Source organism: Phoca vitulina, unplaced genomic scaffold (assembly GCF_004348235.1).
Source record: "Phoca vitulina isolate PV1807 unplaced genomic scaffold, GSC_HSeal_1.0 scaffold2, whole genome shotgun sequence".
Lineage (NCBI taxonomy): Eukaryota > Metazoa > Chordata > Mammalia > Carnivora > Phocidae > Phoca > Phoca vitulina.
Window position 1 is genome coordinate 88,889,420 of NW_022589705.1, and position 19,999 is coordinate 88,909,418.

At 52.2% G+C, this 19,999-nt stretch overlaps 1 protein-coding gene across 1 annotated transcript in view; it reads right to left on the minus strand.

Annotated features, from left to right (window-relative positions):
* The window catches only part of PADI1 (peptidyl arginine deiminase 1), a 38,123-nt gene extending 18,463 nt beyond the window's left edge, over window positions 1-19,660 (minus strand). Inside the window, exons 1-2 of the mRNA XM_032418319.1 lie at window positions 19,569-19,660; window positions 444-624 (exon numbers count right to left, since the gene is read on the minus strand). Of these exons, the coding sequence (XP_032274210.1) occupies window positions 444-624; window positions 19,569-19,660 (273 nt within the window). The remainder of the gene's footprint in view (window positions 1-443; window positions 625-19,568) is intronic.
* Window positions 19,661-19,999: the final 339 nt, after the last annotated feature.

Here is a 19,999-nt window from a genome sequence, read left to right on the forward strand (position 1 = left end):
TGAGGGGGCTGTCCAGGAAAGAGAAGTCTTTCTCCTTCCTTAGATACGAGGACAGGTGCACATCCCGGTGGGCACCTGCATCTCTGTGCATGCGCGCATGCGTGAGCACGGCCGCCGCTACGGAGTCCTGCCCGCTACGGGGCTTGTTTTGGGGTCTGCGTGGAGGTTGAACACAGGCATTCATGTGAGGGTGCCTATGAATTTGAGGGGGTGAGTAGGCAGGCTGTTTTTATGGGAGGATTCATTCGTGTGCGTATGGGTGACGTCGCAGCCTTGGGGTGGACGTGCGTGTCCGGGGTGTCTGCGGCCTCAAGATGTGTTGTGTGGACGCCGGTGTCAGAGCCTCATGGGGTTTGGCGGCGCAGGGGTGATGTGATGGGGTTATGCTTGGGTGCGGGGGGGTGGGAGACGCGGCCCCTGACTGTGGAGACGTGGCCTCTTACCTTGAGATCATGTAAGTCCTTACTGGCTGCATCCACGGATACGGTCACCTCCACGTTGGTGTCCAGGGGCCAGCGGGACTTGCCTGTGGGCACCCACACCCGAGCCGGGTCGTAGACCATGAAAATCTCCACTCCAGAGCTCCCAGAGACTCCGAAGGTCTCGGCCCCCTTGGGCACATCACTGACAGAAAGGAGAGAGGCAAGTCTCCAGGGGGCTCAGGAGAGAGACCACAGCGGGGTAGCGGGTGGGGGCTGCCACTGGCCAGGAGACCAGCCCGACTGGGCGCCAGGCAGCCGGGGCTCCATCCCAGCTCTCCACTGATTCCCACGTGACCCACACTTCGCACCTCGTCTTGTCCTCTGGCTTCAGCCTCCCCATCTGTAACATGGGGCTTTGCTCTAGTGGCAGGGCCCTTTCGGCGGACCCCATGCGGAACCTAGGACCTAAGACAGACACAGGGGAGCAGGGTATGGGGCCAAACCAAAGCATTTAGCACCCCTCCTCTAACAGCGGTCCCCGAGGCTCCAGAGAGCAGAGACAGCAAACCCCTGGACAACCTCCAACCCCCACGCCAAGGCTCCCCATTCTGATACCTCCAAATTCTCCACAATCCAATAGGAAACCCACTTGGTCATCCACCTCTCACCACCTCCACCATCACCACATGATTGCTGGGCAGCCTCCTCACTGGTCTCTGCAGACCCACCTGTGCACCCCCCCCCCCCCGCCCGTCTGTTCTGCACACAACACACTAAAGCAGATTGTGTCGTTCCTTTGCCCAAAAGCAGTGGTACCCGTTACACTCAGTAAAAGGCAGTCCTCACAGTGGCTTACAAGGCCCCCTGTGATCTGCCCCCTGCCACCTCCCTGACCTCTCCTCCCCACAATGCTCCCCCTCGCCCACTCTGCTCCAGCCACACTGACCTTCCTGCTGTTCCATGAAGCTGCCCATCTGTCCTGCCTCAGGGCCTTTGCACTGGCTGTTCCCTCTGCATAGAATGCTCTTCCCTCAGGTGTCCACAAGGCTCATTCACTTACCCTCTTCAAGCCTCTGCTTAAATGTCACCTTCTCAGTGAGCCCCCATCACCCCATTTAATGCTGCACCATGCCCCGACTGTCTCCCCCTCCTCCCTATCCCTCTCACTCTGCTCTGATAGCTAGGCCCCCCATGTGGAGCCCATACCCTAGAGGGGAAGTTGTGTCGGTGTTTCTCCCTCCCCTGCGTGTCAGGGCTCTCCCCTGCTGTTCCCCAGGACAGAGCCATCAGCCTCAAGGTCACCACTTAAGGTCAAGTCCACTTACTAGACATCCACCTGACTGCAAAGATGCTAGGCCAGAGGGGTCCTTTGATGTATCCTCCGGCCTCTATCCTTTCCTGGACCCCTGAGAACCCACCCAGATACTAAACCCTCTGGAGAAATCAAACACCCCTCCACAGGCCCCACCACGGTCACCTGTGCCCATCAAACTGCCCCCAGTGACAATGGGTGACGGTGGTCATAGTTACAACCCCAAGTCCTACTCAGCGCTTGGCTCTCTGATGCTCGGCAAGGCAGTTTTCACTCTCCTCACTTTACAGATGCGGCTGGGGTGGAGAAGGGCCCTGGGGCCCTGCAGGCTGCCGACAAGACCCACCCGTGCCACCCCACCCTCGTGGCCCCACATCCCCGTGAGCCGTGGTACCTTCAGGAAGCCCCATCCTGCATGCCCTTCATCCTTGTTTAATCAGTTACCATAGGAACCCAGGGACCCCAGACACTCATCCTCTAATCTGACCCCATCTCCCATCCGCCCCCGCTCCCAGATAATCCCACGCACCATCACCCGCACGGTGGCCTCAACCACATCTCAGAGTGTGTCCCTGACCTTCATACTACCACAGAAACCTGTTCCCCGCAGTGGGCAGGGACCCCCCCGCTGCAGCCCTCTCAATGGTGGCCACTCCCCCCCCCACTCCCCCTACCCCCGGGCCCAGAGGTGGGCAGGGGTCCTGCGTGCTCCTCCCCTGTCGTTGCCACATCATTGTCACTCTGCCCCCATTCCTGGAGGGGGTCAGCTCCTGCCACTCCCCTTCCTTGCTGCCCCCACTTACTATTTCAGCAGCCCCGTGGGTGATGGGCCAGCACCCTGGCGCCTCAGCGCCTGACCTCCTCTTCCAGCGAGCCTGGCCCCCGCCCTCCGCCACCCGCGCCCCGGGCAGACCCCGGACTTTGTCATTACCAAGAACTGCGCCCACCACACACTCCCCTGTCAGCAGCCCACCGATACCACCAGCTAACCAGCCAGCTCACTTCTCTAACGCGCCAACCCCATCAAGCCCCCAGCCCCACCGGGACCCGCAACCACTGCGGGTGGAGACCTCTCTAGCCCCTCTGGGCAGCCCTGGCCCCTCCTGGTCACAGGCTCAGAGTCCCCAGCCCGCCTCACAGTCACTCCCTGGCACCGCTCAACATTTCTGCACACCTTCCCCTCCCTCAGACTGCCTAAGCACCGCCCCAGCCCCCAGAAAGCCCCCTCCCTCCTCCCCACTCTGCCCCTGCACACCCTGAGGCTGACCGCGTCCCACTCAGATTCCTGACCGCCGACCTTAGATGGCCCTTGCCACTGCCCGCAGCCTGACAACATTTCTGGGGGCTGGAGAGCCTGGGAGGGAGGGGCTAGGGTATCAGGCCCGTCTTAGGGCTCCGTCTCCTGGGCCCTGGGGTCAGGTCTTTGGTCTCAAGCCTGCCCATAAGGGCTCCAGCTCTGAGCCCCAAGGCTTTGGGGTCTGGGCTCTGGGATCAGGGCTGTGCGTTCTGACATCGAGAGGACCTGGTGTGCAGCATCAGAATGAACTGGGGCCCAAGACGGGGACGGGACTGGGCTGCCCCAAATTTCTCCCTCCGTTTCTTGCCTACAACCCATCTGCCTGAGGTGGAGAGGTGGTGGGAGGTGACAGCTCAGACACCCACACCTTCATCTCTTTGGCTCCTTTCCTCCACCGGGAAACGGAGTTGTGCGAGTTTTGCGTGCTAGCTGCCCAATCCTGTGTCCCCGTTGTCCCTGTAACCTGCCGCTAGTCAGGCCCTCCTCCCCGCTGTGCCGTTGAAACTGCTGTGGTGCCAAATCCAGAGGTCCCTTCTCTTCTTCCTCTTGAGACCCACCAGGGGCATCTGACCCAGATGATCAGCTGTCCTCCTTGAAACACTTCCCACTTGGCCTCTGGGACACACGGCGCTCCTCTCCTCCCCAGGCTTCTCCTTGCTGCCCTGCCCTCCTAACTGCAGAGTGCCCCAGGCGGCGGGCTGGCCCCCATTAACCACCAGCAGTTGTGGGGGGAGGGCATAGTTAAGTTGATTATTAGTTTTACTGATACAAATGATGTGTAGCACACAATCTACTAACAATAGTACAATATATGTTACTCTTCATCATAAAATTACTATAAATCCCCCCAATTCTTACAGAATGCCTCTCGAAACCACAGCCAAACCCTGCTGGCCATTCAACCACAACTCCACAAATGGAGTTGTATCCCAATCTGCTCATTCTTTCCCCCAAAAATTTGTCGTCATGAAATTTGATGCGTGACGTAAACGCGGACTGATACTTTCATTTGTGTTCAAGAATAAAATGAAAGCGAAGCCATGGAGATAAACCTCACTCCATCGGTGATATGAGCAACTTCTTTGCTGAGCCAGCTAATGCTGGACGAACACTTCCCTCACTTTTTGTGCTAATCACAACGTAACATACTTCTAAATTTAAGCTGCGTTCATCTCCTTTTTCTTCATCAATAAAACAATAAATGGGAGTCCTGATTTGTAGACTTTGCCAATTTCCATGGTCTAGAGACTTCCACCAATGGCTAATTTCAAGTTACCAGTGCAACATCATTGAACTCAGAGTTGCAAAGAAATACAATAGCACCCCGTATATAACTATTTCTACCATACAGAGGTGAATGATCACGGAGCATAGATCTTGGTAGAGTGAAATAAAATAGTAAGGAAGCGGTGCATTCTGATTATTATCTTTTTTTTCAATATAATTTATTTACTTGTAAGCATATAGAGTTTAATTTTAAATACTGTCATGGCGGGATACCTGGGTGGCACAGTCAGTTGAGTGACCGACTCTTGATTTTGGCTCAGGTTGTGATCTCGGGATCATGAGATTGAGCCCTGCATAGGGCTCTGCATTCAGTACAGAGTCTGCTTGAGACTCTCTCCCCCTCTGCCCCTTCCCCTTACATGCACATGCATGCGCATGTTCTCTTTCTCTCTCTTAAAAATAAATGAATAATTTTTTAAATAAAAAATTTAATAAATACTATCATGGCTGTGTTTGGCAATAGGCTCATAAACTTCCTAAAAAATGGACAATCAGGTCCTCCTGCAGAAGGACCCTACTATACTGCTAAAAATGTGTCCTATTCACCTCTCTCCCAGACTTCTCCAAAGGAATTCACAGCCTTTAACCAGGTGAATGTACAGTGGGGAAAAGGAAATAATCAGACTTTTCCAGCTTTATTGGACACTGGCTCTGAACTGAGGCTAATTTCAGGAGATCCACATGTCATGTCCACCTGTGAGTCAGAGTAGAGGATTTTAGTGGTCAGGTAACCAATGGGTTTAGCTCAGGTCCGGCTCCCAGTGGGTTCAGTGGATCTCCGAACCCATTCTGTGGCTTCCCCCACCCCCTCAGTTCCAGAATGCATAATTGGAATAGCACTCAGCAATAGGCAGGCATTCCTATGAGTGTGTCCCTGCCGGCTCCTACCCACCTGGCCCCAGGGCTTGGTGCTCAGTCCTCTTGTCTGGTGACACTCACCCCCTTGATGAGCTCCACCTGCCACATTGATATGCTTAGAACCCCTACTTTCCATCTCCAGACCCTGATAGCTAATTGCTTTTTGAACATCTCCCTTGGGTGTCTAACAGGCACTTTAAATTTAATGTGTCCATATATACTCATAAAGTGAACAATTCAACAAGAAGATATAACAATTGTAAATATTTATGCACCCAACATGGGAGCACCCAAATACATAAAGCAGCTAATAACAAACATAAATGATGTAATTGGTAGTAATACAATAATTGTATGGAATTTTAACACCCCACTTACACCACTGGATAGATCATCCAAGCAGAAAATCAACAAGGAAACAGTGGCTTTGAATGACACATTGGGCCAGATGGATATAAAAGATATATTCAGAACATTCCATCCTAAGACAGCAGAATATACGTTCTTTTCAAGTGCACACAGAACATTCTCCAGAACAGATCACATATTAGGCCACAAAACAAGTTTCGACAAATTCAAAAATATTGAAGTCATGCATGTGCATGCTTCTTTTCTGACTACAACACTAGGGAACTGGAAGTCAACCACAAGAAAAAATCTGGAAAGAACACAGATACATGGAGGTTAAATAACGTGCTACTAAACAATGAATGTTTCAATTAATGAAACAAGAAATCAAAGAGGAAGTAAAAAGGAAATGGAGACAAAAGAAAATGACAATGGTCCAAAATCTTTGGGATGCAGCAAAAGCTGTTCTAAGAGGGAAGTTTATGTCAATACAGGCCTAGCTCAAAAAGCAAGAAAATCTCAAACAACCTAACCTTACACCTAAAGGAGCTAGAAAAAGAACAACAAACAAAACTCAAAACCAGTAGAAGGAAGGAAATGATAAAGATCAGAGCAGAAATAAATGAAATAGAAACTAAAAAAAAAAAAAAAAAAAAACAGAACAGATCAATGAAACCAGGAGCTGGTTCTTTAAAAAGATCAACAAAATTGATAAACCTCTAGCCAGACCCCGAGAGAGAGAGAGAGAGAGAGAGAGAGGACTCAAATAAACAAAATCAGAAACGAAAGAGGAGAAATAACAACAGACTCAACAGAAATACAAAGAAGTGTAAGAGAATAATATGAAAAATCACATGCCAACAAATTGGACAACCTAGAAGAAATGGATAAATTCCTAGAAACATATAACCTACCAAAACTGAATCAGAAAGAAATAGAAAACTTGAACAGACTGATTACCAGCAATAAAATTGTATCAGTAATAAAAAAAACTCCCAAAAAACAAAAGTCCAGGACCAGATGACGCCACAGATGAATTCTACCAAATATTTAAAGAAGAGTTAATACCTATTCTTCTCAAACTATTCCAAAAAGAAGAAGAGGAAAGCTTCCAAATTAATTCTATGAGGCCAGCATGACCCTGATACCAAAACCAGATAAAGACACTACAAAGAAAAGAGAACTACAGGCCAATAGCTCTCATGAACACAGGTACAAAAATCCTCAACAAAATATTAGCAAACTGAGTCTGACAATCCATTAAAAAGAATCATTCACCACAATCAAATGGGATTTATTCCTGGAATACAAGGGTGGTTCAATATTCGCAAATCAATCCTCATGATACATCACATCAACAAGAGAAAGGATAAAACCATATGATCATTTCAGTAGATGCAGAAAAAGCATTCAACAAAGTACAACATCACTTTATGATAAAAATCCTTAACAAAGTAGGTTCAGAGGGAACACACCTCAACATAATAAAGGCCTTAAATAAAAACCCACAGCACATCTTACTCAATGATAAAAAACTGAGAGCTTTTCCCTTAAGATCAGGAACAAGACAAGGATGTCCACTCTCACCACTTTTATTCAACATAGTACTGGAAGTCCTAGCCATAGCAATCAGACAAGAAAAATAAACAAAAGGCATCCAAATTGGTAAGAAGAAATAAAACATGATACTAATAAAAACTAAATAAAAAATAAAAACATGATACTGTATATAAAAAACCCTAAAGACTCCACCAAAAAAACTATTAGAACTGATAAATGAATTCAGTAAGGCCACAGGATACAAAATCAATGTACAGAAATCTGTTGCATTTCTATACACAAAAATGAAGTAGCAGAAAGAGAAATTAAGAAAATGATCCCATTTACAATTACACCATAAATAATAAAACATCTAGGAATAAACTTAACCAAGGAGGTGAAAGACCTGTATGCTGAAAACTATAAAACATGAAAGAAATTGAAAATGACACAAACAAATGGAAAGATATTCCATGCTCATGGATTAGAAGAAGAAATATTGTTAAAACGTACTACCCATACTACCCAAAACAACCTACAGATTTAATGCAATCTCTATCAAAATACCAACAGCATTTTTCACAGAACTATAACAAATAATCCTAAAATTTGTATGGACTACAAAAGACCCTGAATAGCCAAAGCAATCTTGAAAAAGAAGAACAAAACTGGAGATATCACAATTCCAGATAGCAAGATATACTACCAAGCTATAGTAATCAAAACAGTATGGTACCGGCACAAAAATAGATACATAGATCAATGGAATAGAAGAGAAAACCCAGGAATAAACCCACAATTATATGGTCAATTAATCTTCAACAAAGGAGGCAAAAATATGCACTGGGTAGACAGTCTTTTCATCAAATGGCATTGGGAAAACTGGACAACTACCTGCAAAAGAATGAAACTGGACCACTTTCTTACACCATACACAAAAATAAACTCAAAATGAATTAAGGACCTAAATGTGAGACCTGAAACCATAAAAACCCTAGAAGAGACCATAGGCATCAATCTCTCTGACATCAGCCGTAGCAACATTTTTCTAGATATGTCTCCTGAGGCAAGGGAAACAAATGCAAAAATAAACTATTGGGACTACATCAAAATAGAAAGCTTCTGCACAGTGAAGGAAACAATCCACAAAACTAAAAGGCAGCCTACTGGATGGGAGAAGATATTTGCAAATGACATATCCAATAAAGGGTTATATCCAAAGTATATAAAAAACTGATACAACTCAACACTGCCCCCACCAAAAAAACCAAGTAATTCAATTAAAAATGGGAAGGAGACATGAACAGACATTTCTCCAGAGAAGACATACAGATGGCCAACAAACACATGAAAAGATGCTCAACATTGCTCGTCATCAGGGAAATGCAAATCAAAACCACAATGAGATATCACCTCACACCTGTCAGAACAGCTAAAATCAAAAACCCAAGAAAAAACAAGTGTTGGTGAGGATGTGGAGAAAAACGAACCCTCATGCACTGTTGCTGGGAATGCAAACTGGTGCAGCCACTCTGGAAAACAGTACAAAGGTTCCTCAAAAAATTAAAAATAGAACTACCCTATGATCCAGTAATTCCACTACTGAATACTTACCCAAGCTACACAAAAACACTAATTTGAAAAGATACATGCACCCCTAAGTTTATTGCAGCTTATCAGCAATAGCCAAATTATGGAAGCAGCCCAAGTGTCCATCAATAGATAAATGGGTAAAAAAGATGTGGTATATATATGCATATAATATTCCATTCCATATGCCATGGAATATTATACAGCCATTAAAAAAGAATAAATCTTGCCATGGATGGATCTAGAAGGTATAACGGTAAGTGAAATAAGTCAGAGAAAGACAAATACCGTATGATTTCAGTCATACGTGGAATTCAAGAAACAAAACAAATGAACAAGAAAAAAAGAGACAAACTAAAAAACAGATTTTTTACTGTAGAGAACAAACTGGTGGTTAACAGAGGGAAGGTAGGCAGGCGGGATGAGGGAAATAGGTGATGGGGATTAATGAGTACACTTACCATGATGAGCACTGAATAATGTATAGAATTGTTGAGTCACTATATTATATACCTGAAACTAGTATAACACTGTATGTTAACTATACTGGAATAATTTTTTATAAGAAGTTCTATGCTAAAAAACAACAATATAAATTAATTACTTAACTAATTAATTTACAGTGTCCAAAACCAAACTCCTACCTCTCCACCCCTGCCCCATCCAGGCCTGCCCAAGACCTTCCCCGGCCGCCCCATCCTCGGGTTCACTCTGGGGTCCCCTCTCTCCCTCGCACTCACACCCAGCGCCCCAGCAAACCCTAACGACTCCACCTTCATGTCATGTCCAGAGTGGATACTCTCACCTCCCCAACGGCTAACATCCGGTGGCAGACCACCAATTGCTTTCACGTGGATTTTTGCAACAGGTTGGACTCCTGCCTCCTCTCCTGCCGCCCTCAGTCTGTTCTGGACATAACAGCAAAAGGGTCCTCTTTAAAAAAAAAAAAAAAAAAAAAAAGCCCTCTGGTGTCCCTCCTGCTTGTAACCCTTCCACATGGTCAAACTGGCTTCCTGACCACATGGCTCCCCTTTCCCCCTCCCCACAGGCCCAGCTCCTTGCTCTCCTTCTAGCACGCCCAGCTCACTTCCACCTCAGACCCTTTGCATCTGCAGTTCTTGCTTAGAATGTTCAGCTCGCAGGTATCTGCTGGGTCCTCACCCCTCATTTCCTTCTCAGCGAGGTCTTCTCTGCCCAAGTCAGGACAGTGTTATAGGAAGACACCATGGACCCCACACCCCCTGACCCCGTGAGCCAGCTTCATTGCCCCTGACATATTCTGCTTATTTTGACATATTTGCTATTGCCTGTCCCTCTTGTTTCTCCCTCTAGAATGCAGGGATTTTTTTTCCACTTTGCTCTCTCTAACGCTACTGTCACCTGAGCGCCCAGGTCAGTGCCTGGCACCGAGCAGGAGCTCAACAAACCCTTGTATTAGGGATGAGGACAGGGAAACCCAGAAACCCAGGACTGCCCAGCTGGGAGGTGGCTGCACTAGACTTGAATCCAGCCTGCCTGGCCTCAGAACCTTTGCCCACAGAGCAAGTGGGCACGAGTCCCAGGCACCCAGCTGGTGGCAGGAAGGTTCCCAGCTCCTGGGAGATGCCTGCCCCACCCCGGCCAGGGACTGCCAACTCCAGACGCAGCCCTTTCAAGGGGAGCAGGGCTCCATGGAGCCAATCCCCTGCATTGGGCAAAAGTTGACGGCCCTAGCACACAACTCCCTATTTAGGGTAAGTCCAAGTCACGTCCCTGGCACACAACTCCCTATTTGGGGTAAGAAATAATAGTAACAGTAATAACAACAATGATGGTAAAAGAAGAGGGAGAAAGAGAGGGGACAAATGCTTGGGGCTGTCCGGCCCTTCCAAGCCCAGCCTGCTTCTCGCCCCCCACCTTGCTCTGTCACTGCTGCCTCTGGATGCTGGGAGTACGGTCTCGGCTGCTTTCTCCCCGGCAGGTGCCAGATGAGTCCCTCCAAGGCCGGGCCTCAGGGAGAGGTGGCGATGTGCAGGAGGCACGCGATGGGCAGGGCTGCCACCCAGGGCCGCTGCCTCCACCTCTGCAGGTCCCACCTGCCCTCTGGCCCCCACTGCCTTCCCCGTTCCATCACCCCCATCCAGGCGGTTTCCCTTGGGCTGCCTCTCAGGGTGGAAACGGTGCAGAAGAGCTGAGGCTATCCCAGCAGGAGCTTTGCAGACTGGGAGGAAGAGGGAGAGGGAGGGGGCCGCGGGAGGGGACCGGGGCTTGCCACAGGTGCCCACGCTTGGCAGGTTATGCCCGACAGGTACTTGCCGCCTCAGATTCTCATTCCCTTGGGGTCCTCCCCCTGACCCATGCCCAGGCCTCGAAGAGGGGGTTCGCACTGCCTTTCCTCATCTCTCAGGCTCCCAGATTTGTGGGTGGGGCCGTGGATGAAGAGTTGCTCTTGGGGGGTGTAACAGGCAGGGGTGGGAGGCTGAGGGCTGCTCGGTAGGAGTCTCCATCTGACACCTGCGGGCCGGCTGCCCTTCGGTGGGGTCTCACGGAGCAGCCCCCAGACCCAACCCAAACTCACAGTCAGATGAAATAATGGATTTGAAAGCACCCTTCAGATGAGAGGGTCTAAGTCATTACCATACACGTAACCACTGTGTCTTTATCATCACGTCCACGTTGATGTTGATGAGCTGGTGCCCTCTCCTTGCCCTCTGCTTCCCAGTGCCCTTCTCCTACCTCTGCAGGGGTGCGGGGTGCGGATGGGGATGGGGGAGGCGGAATCTTCTGTATTCTTGAAGACCCACTTCAAATGCCACCTCTCTACAGAGGGAAGTGTGGGTTCTATGTGGAGTGTGGGCTCAAAGCCGGTCACTCAACTGCTCTGAGCCTCTGTTTCCCTCCTCTGTGAAATGGGTATAATCCAAAGAGCTACTTCCTAGGGCTGTTGGGGGGATTCCATGAGATGATGCATTTAAAGTAGGTCCTTAATAGGCATTCGGTGCCACTGCCCCCGTTACTATCACTCACCCCAGAGCCCCCCAACAGCCCAGCCCACTCGGGCCAGCTCCCTGTGTCCTTTCCTCTGTGTTCCCACAGCACTGGCTCAGACCTTCCTCGGGGCCCCATCGCAGTCCGTCTGTGTCACCCAGAGCAGCATCCTGCCTGACTCGTGCACATCCCCACACCCCATGCCCAAACCTGGGCCTGTGTACCAGGTTCATAAAGAGACTGCAAAGAGAACAGAGTCAATTCTTAGAGAATCTCATAGAAGGAGGTGCAGAGCGTGAGGTGGGGAATTTCAAGTCATCAGGTAGTTCCCAGCCACCTGATAAGGCATGAGGACAGTGTGTTCTGCGGGTAATAGTGGGGAGGGGTACGCTGGGGTGGCTCTTTCCAGCACCTACCATGCGCCAGGCACCTGCTCAGGTTTTGACAGCCACGATCTCATCTACACTCACAACTACCCTCCTGGGTATGCATTGCTGTCCTCATTTAGCCCATGAAGAAATCTCAGAGAGGTTAAGTAACTTTCGTAGGGTCACACTACTGACAAAGGGAGGAGGGAGCAGCAGGTTTGTCTCCTATCTTATGCTGTCCTGGCTGACATTAAAATGAACGTGTGTTCCCGGAGCATGCCACCAGCGGACACCGGAAGGATGAGTTAGTTGGGGAAAACGTAGGAAGGGAAAAGGAAAATGTTGAAACTTTGCAACACAGTCTCCTCAACACGATTCCTTGGGAATGGAGGAGGGGGGTGTGGAGCGCAAGACAGCATGTGGGGCACTGAGTCAGGAAATCCATGTCCCCTCTTCCCCACACGAGCTCCTGAACTTTGCAGGGGTGAGGTTGGTGCAGGCCAAGAGGGCAGCACCCATGACCTCCTGGCTCCCGCTTGCCCTAAAACAATGAGTCTGTGGAGTATCTGCACAGGCCCTGGGTCAGAAAAGGGTCTCAAAGATCATCTTGGCCTGCCTCCTGCCCATCGCAGGACTCTGTGCTTGAACACTTCCTGGACCAGACAACTCACTACCCCACATCCCTTTGTGCTTTGACAGCTCAGGTAATTAGAAAGCTTTTCCTTTTGCTTAGCTGCACCCTGGCTCCGGGAAGCTTCCTCCCACTGGGGTTCAGAAGGCCACACCTCACCTCCACTACTCAGAAACTTACCACCTGGTCTCTAAGGAGAAACACAACAGCCCTGGAGAAGTCCCTTCCGTGTCCTCCATCATACCTGCTGCTTGGGGATAGAGTTCACCAGCCCCCCAGGGATAGAGTTCGGGGGTTTGGGGCCCCTCTTCCCAGCCTAGGGCCTGGGCAGGGAGGGCAGAATGGTGCTGACCCAGCCTCCAGCTAGTGGGTGGGGATGGGGGTATGGTGGCAAAGGATCAGTGTGCCCTGGAGGATGGCCCAGGGCACTGTGCAGGGAAGAGGCAAAGGCAGGAGGGGAGAATAATGCAGAATTGGATGGAAAGGCTGAGGAGAGAGCCAGTGGGCAGCTCTCGAGCAGACGGGGCTGGCCAAGCCTACAGCTGCCCTCACACCTGGCCAGACACCTGCCCACTGGGTGCCCCCAAGGTTCCACCTTCCAGATGTCCTCGACTTGACGTTTTCTGGACCGAAGCCACAAGAAATGCCATAGGGCCAGCCAGCGGGATCCAGCAAGTCCTCTCTGGTGCGGCCAGCCCTGTGGGTGCTTCTGCTGGATGCCGAGGCCCGCCATGGCTGACGGTCCCACAGAGCCGGCCAGCCCCCTCCAGGCCCCCGTCCTAAAGAAAGCCGCTCCCCAGGGGCCCATGGAGCTTCCAGTTAGGGCTGCGGGTTGCTATGCCTCAACACGCACTCCCTGAGCACCTGCTGTGCATCAGGCACCACGCTGGGCTTGGGGCAGGCAGAGGTGAATCACCCCGGCCCTGCCGTCGAGGGGTCCACACGGGGCAGGTGTACCATGGTGTGCACCTCACTTTTATTCCATTCTAATTCCATCCCCTTGGCCCCTGCCTGCTGAGCAGGGAAGTTAGGATTCCTCTCCCCATTTTACAGAAGACGGATTGAAATTCAAAGGGGGGGTCACACACGGGGACACAGTGGCTGAGCTGGGATGTGACCCCACTTGGGACTGACTCCAAAGCTCAACCTCTGCCTTGACCCCACTCCACCCCTCGAGCTGACCCAGCAACATAGAAGATTCCCAGACAGTGAGGTCTTTGGGGGTTGAACTCACAGAATTTGGGATCAGGGTTCAAATCCCAGCTCTAGCATTTTGTGGGCTGTGTGACTTGGGGCAAGTCTCTCAACCTCTCTGTGTCTCCGTGTCTTTGTCTGCAAAGTGGAGATCATAGTTGTCCGTATCTCACGGGGTTGTTGTGACACTGCGTTGAGATAGGGCCATGAGCCCTTGCTACGGTACCACCCACTGTCATTATGGTCAGAAAGGACATGGGGAGCGAGCAGGTCCTGGAGAGAGGGCTGGTGGATAAGAGGATCCTTGTACCTCCCTTCACTCTCCCACTTGACCAAAAATGTGGATGGTTCACATCCACCTCCTGAAGTTCTTTTTGCTCCCAGATGAAGATAGGAGTCCCTCACGGGCTGCTATGGGCTATATCACCTCCAAGTGCCAAGCCCAGCATGGACCTGGACAAGGGCAGGTGTTCAATAGCATTGGTTAAATGGCTGCCGTGGGGCAAAGGCCCCAGAGGTTCCCCAGCTTCCCCACCCCAGTGTGGCTTTCTCCTTAGACCTTCCCCAGGTGCTGAATGTGGTCGGGGGAGGGCGATGGCTGGCCCCTTGCAGACCCCACATCACGGGCAGACATTTCCTCCTAAATCTAAAAGGGTGCAGGGTGCGGCTGTATTCTCTTTCTTTCCTTCCTTCCCAGAGATAACAATCATGGGTAACTTACGCCCTGTCATTGCTCAGGGAGGGGCACACCCAGGGCCTGGAAGGAGGGCCCAGGCTAGGCAGACCTTCTTTCAAGTGGACCCCTGCTCTTTCTGGGAGTGGGACCTGGAGAGCAGGGGCGGCAGCTCTCAGCCACAGACCTCCCGAGCAGAGGCACACGGGGGCCGGGGACCAGAACCTCCCTGCACGAGGAGCCAAGAGCTGTGGATGGGAAGTCACCTGTGAGTCACTTCTTCCCTCTCACCCACAGGCTCCCCATCCGTAGAAAGAAAAGCATGCCTGTGCATATGCATTTCGTGGGTGATGAAACTCCTCATCTGTAAAATGGGGGCCAAGGCCACAGGTAGAAACAACAAACAATGCTATCCCCAACTTGCAGGGGCGGAACAGGCACAGAGAGGCTAAGCGATTGGCCCAAGGTCACACAGCCTGCAGGGACAAGCCTGACCCCCAGCGAGAGGTCATGATTACCAGCCACCCTGTTCTCAGCAGTCACGGCGTTGACTCTCAGGTGGCCCCAACCCCACAGGGCTTCCTCCTCAGGGGCCCAGTGAGGATGGTGCCCAGCCTTCCATCCCAGGTGAGCAACCTGGGCCCTGCAGCCTTGGCTCAGCCCGGCTTAGGCCGCACCAGCTGCACCCTTTGCAGGGTACGACTGTGGAGTTTTCAACCCTGCCTCAGCCCACCTCTGCCAGCACGGTGCCCATGACCCAGCTGGGGGTAGGCGGGGTCATCAATGGGGCTGGAGCACTTTTAGGGCTTCAAGTGGCCTTGGACTCCAATGCAGGGTGACTGGCTTCTCCGGGGCACTTGGAGGGCCGAACACAGCTCCGAGGGCCGGGCGCCCACACACTGTCTGGATGGCACCTGTCCAGGCCCACAGCTGAGGCCCCCCTCCTGGGCTCCCCCGGCAGCTGACGTCCTCGGCTGGGTGGGGATTTGCCAGTTCCTTCTAGCCCCACAGCCCACCCACAACATCTTCGAGCCTCAGGACCACTTGGCAGAGCTAAACAACTGCTTAGCAGCCACCGAGAAGAGAGTAGAAGCTTCTCTGGACGGAGCAAAGCTGAGGACAACATGTCACGCGGAGAGCATCTTGGGGTCGGGAGGAATCTACCTCACCTGTGAGCAACCCTCCCATTCCCGGCGCCTCAAGTGCTCTCCTGGGGTCCCCAGCTGGTGGGCCCACCGAGCGAGGAAGGGCAGGGACTGGGAAAAGAAGGGACAGCTGGAGGTTGGCAGTGATGGAAGCTGGAAGGGAAACCAAAGGTGAAGAATGAGGATCAGTTCCAAGACCGGAAATGATGGGAGGGGCAGGGAGGGGAGGATGGAGCAACTGGCTGGGAGGGGCCCATGGTCTCAAATGGCAGGGGGCCAGGGGGACCAGGGAGGCAGGGACACCTGTAGGATTAAAGAGTGGCTGACCTCAGAGGTCTGCCCTGATGCCAACATTTTCTGTCCCAAGAACACACGCTGCACCGTTCCATGTCCAGACCCCACTGCGCGTGGGGAGGACCCTGGCCCCATAATCTCCAAGCACCTCACATTTACACTGTAACATTACTTCTAATGAAGGAATGCGGTGCGGCCCAGGATGGAGCCAGGAAGAGAGATGGTCCTCACCCGGCTTTTAAACCCAGGTCCAGCCCGGCTCTCGGAGTCTGTCAGTCATTACGAATTAGTGTCTGCAGCAACCCTGTAATTATTCCGTGAGCAGCACAATTATGCTTCATTGTACTTCTGCACACGTTAAAAGCATCAATTTACCCAATGTAAACATTAAGAATATATATACCACAGGTTTTATAACTCTGTTTTGGCATTTTCCTTGTTTGAAATACACAGAACCCCAGGAAAAAGAAGCAGTCTGGGGCCTCTCTCTGGCTCCTCAGAGAAGCCCCCCCAGTCCCTCTTCCCTGGACACCCCAAATGCTACCCATCTGATCAAAAGAGTCTGTTTTGCTCTGATGCTTTTGCAGAGCTCGGGGAGGCTTGGGAGAGATCCAGGAGGATGTCTCTGTCCCCCACCCAGCCAGCCTTCTCCTCCGTGCCAGAGAATAAACATTCATTATGGCCTCTATCCTGGGGCTCTGATTCGGGCCTCTGGGCAAAGGGGACCAGGCTGCACCACGAGTGGATTCCCCACACTGCCCACACCCCCCTTTTTTGGCATGCATCCTCTGGGGGCCACCTGCAAGCAAGGACAGGGAAAACCAGGGCGGTGTGACCAGACCCGGAGGGTCAGGATGGAGAGCAAGTCTGCTAGGGTGACGGGTCAGGGTGGGGAGCTAGTCCATCGGAGTCAGGGGAGCAGGGAATCTATAGCACATCCTGGGTTAAGGGTTCCCTGGGCTGGGGCACACAATTACCCCACACACAAATATTTCTCTACACAGTCCACACAGCACCTGGGGGAAATTCATCACCCCGCATGCCCACCCCCACTGGCTCTCCTGGGGGGACTTAACCTCCTGGCAGCTCTGACACTGGCAAACCTCCTCTTTGGGGGGGTGCTTTGCCCTTCTATCAGCAAGGTTAAGTAGAAACCCGCTGCTTGGCCTCAGCTGGAGCCGGACACCTGGCAATGGGGGTAGAGGAGCCCCAAGTTCATCATCCTAGCCATCCCAGGCCCTGGGTGACCTTCAGGCCCCTCTTCAAACCTTCCCAGGCTGATAATTCCATGCCCCCTTCTCTACCTATCACAGACTGGACGGACGGGAAGTTCTTCCTTACGTCTACTTCTAAACCAACTTGCTGCAGAATAAACTTCTGTTTTCTAGTTTAGAGACCCTCAGTAGTTACGTCCCTAGTCAAGACCAATGCCCAGGATGAAGGCTCCCAAAGGGCTGTTGAGTAGGGGTCTCTCAAAATGCTCACTCAGGGAGCGCCTGGGTGGCTCAGTTGGTTAAGTGTGTGGCTCTTCATCTCTGCTCAGGTCTTGATCTCATGGTCATGGGTCCAAGCCCCACATTTAAAATAAAATAATTAAAAACGCTCACTCAGGACCCCAAAGTGGCACCCCCTCCCAGAGTCAACCAGAGCACCCCAGCTGTGGCCAACCCAGGCAGCTTCCTCGTGCTCCCCAGCTGGGCCAGGGCCAGAATCGGAGGATGCTGAGGTGCTTGGTGACCCCAAAGGGGATTCCCAGACAGCACTGCCCTCCGCTCCCACCACACACACAGCCTCATCTGTCCTCTGTTCATCTCACCCACTGAGACGTGACGGGAGGAACAGGTACTGGAGAAAAGGGGGCCCGCAAAGCTGTCGGAGCTGTGAGCACCTACCTCCTCCACCTTCCAGGGCCCTACACACACAGGGTCTCGTTTATCCCCCCCACCCCATTAAGCTGGGTGCTATTGTCAGATGAGGATGCCAGGGCCCAGAGAAGGACAGTGGCTTGCCCAGGGTCACACAAACGTCCAGTTCCAGAATCTGGACACTTGACCCCCACGCTGAACTCAAGACGGGACTCAGCTCACCCTGTCGAGGCTCAGGTAAGGAATGAGGCCCCACGAGGGCCAGTGACTCGGCCGAGGCCAGACAGCAAGTCAGCTGCAGAGCTGGGATCAGAACCTATGTCTCGTGGCTCCCAGGAAAATGCTTCTGGCCTTAGTCAGCAGCACCGTGTAGGGCCTAAGTTTCTGAAATGACCTTCCAGAAACAACCACCCCACGGGATAAGAGCAGAGGTCTGGAATCAGGACAGTGGGAGCCCACCAGTGACCCCTGCCCTGCCCTTGGTGTTAAAGCTGGGTGGCCAGATATAGTAAAAAGTCCAGCTAAATTTGAATTTCAGCTAAGCAGTGGTTTTTAAAAACTAAGTATGTCCCATACAATATACTAAAAATCATTATTTGCTATTTACCTGAAATGCATACTTAACTGGGTATCCTGTTTTCCCATTTGCTAAGCCTGGGAAACACTATGTTAAAAGGGCAGGAGAAAATGGGATCTCGGCTGGCCACCCAGATCCGAGAGAACCAGCCCCACGCCGGGGCTCCCGATAGGACTCAGAGCCAAGGTCTGGCCTCTAAGCGTCCTGGTTCCCCCTCCTCAGCCCTGTCACTGGGGCCCCAGGCCACTCAACCAGACTGGAACAGCACAGGAACTGAGACCCAAGAGGCAGTGGGAGCTCAGATCCCACCTTGTGACAGACTCCCCAGCCCCCACCTCCTCTGAGAGGGGGACTCCCACCCTGAGCCCCTCATCTGCTGGAGCTCCAGCACCCTCTGATCCAGCAGGAATGGAGTCCCTAGACAGTTCCAGACAGGATGGAGTCCAGAGACAGTATCAGAGCTGTAAAAGCCCCCCGAGATCCCCAAGTCCAGCTCCCTCCGTGGCCAGGTGGGGAAAATGAGACCAGGCCAGGTCCCTGGGCCCCCGTCTGGGCAGAGCCAGGACAGGTCAGAGACTTGGGCCAACAGGGGAAGCTGATTCTTCTGGGGCCCCTCAGATGTCACCATGGCTCCCCGCACCGCTGAGACCATCATCATCGTGGCAAAAACAAGCCCGGGTCTTGTTCTAGGTTCCTGTCCTTTATTAACTCCTTGAATCATCCCTCTGAGACTCCCTCCTGATCCCAATCACCCTGGCCTGCCTCCAAGGATCGAGCTGTCATACACCCCACACCTCTACCTCAGACAGAAGGGTTGTTGGCAAGAAACAGAGGGAGAAATTCAGGGAGGCCCGGTCCTGCTCCCCGTCCTGAGCACCAGTTCATTCTGATGTCACACACCAGTTCCTCTCTACGTCAGAACGCAGAGCCCGGGGCTCAGAGATAGAACCCTTACCAGGGACTTGAGGTCAAAGACCTGACCCCAGGTACCCAGGAGAGACGGAACCCCAAGACGGGCCTGATACCCCAGCTCCTCCCTGATACCCGGGCTCTCCATCCCACTGCACCTGCTCTGCTCTCAGACACCTGCCTACCAGCACCCTCCGTGTTCGATTTGTCCACCGGGCACCCCCCCATGGCCTCGGGGTCCTCCGGTGTGGCCCAGCCCTCGGCAGCCAGGTGGGTACCTCTCAATTCTCACCTGTGAACGTCCACAGACGTCTCAACCCCCACCACACACACGGCATAAGTGGGCTTCTTCAGGGACAGCCGCACAGCTCTCTGCGGGGCCATCCCGTGCCCCTGGCTCCCGGGCTCTGCACTTCCTATCTCCCCGGCTCCTCTCCTGGGCACCAGGTCTCCAGGAAGGAGTGTGCGTTCTAATGGCTCAGTGCTTTCCTCCTCCCTTTTAATTTCACCCTGTGACCTGATTAGCTGCCTAAGCGGAGTCCCCACCTCCTGGCTGCACGCCCAGCCCTCTCACTCAGGCCTGCCAATCCAGGAGGCCAGGGGAGGAGGCACCCAGGTCTCTCAGAGAGTTGGGAAGTGGGGGTTTCAGTCGGGGGCCCCAGTGGAGCAGGGCTCAGCTGCCACCAGAAGCTCCCCGTGGGCCCTATCTCTCCTTCCCTAGCT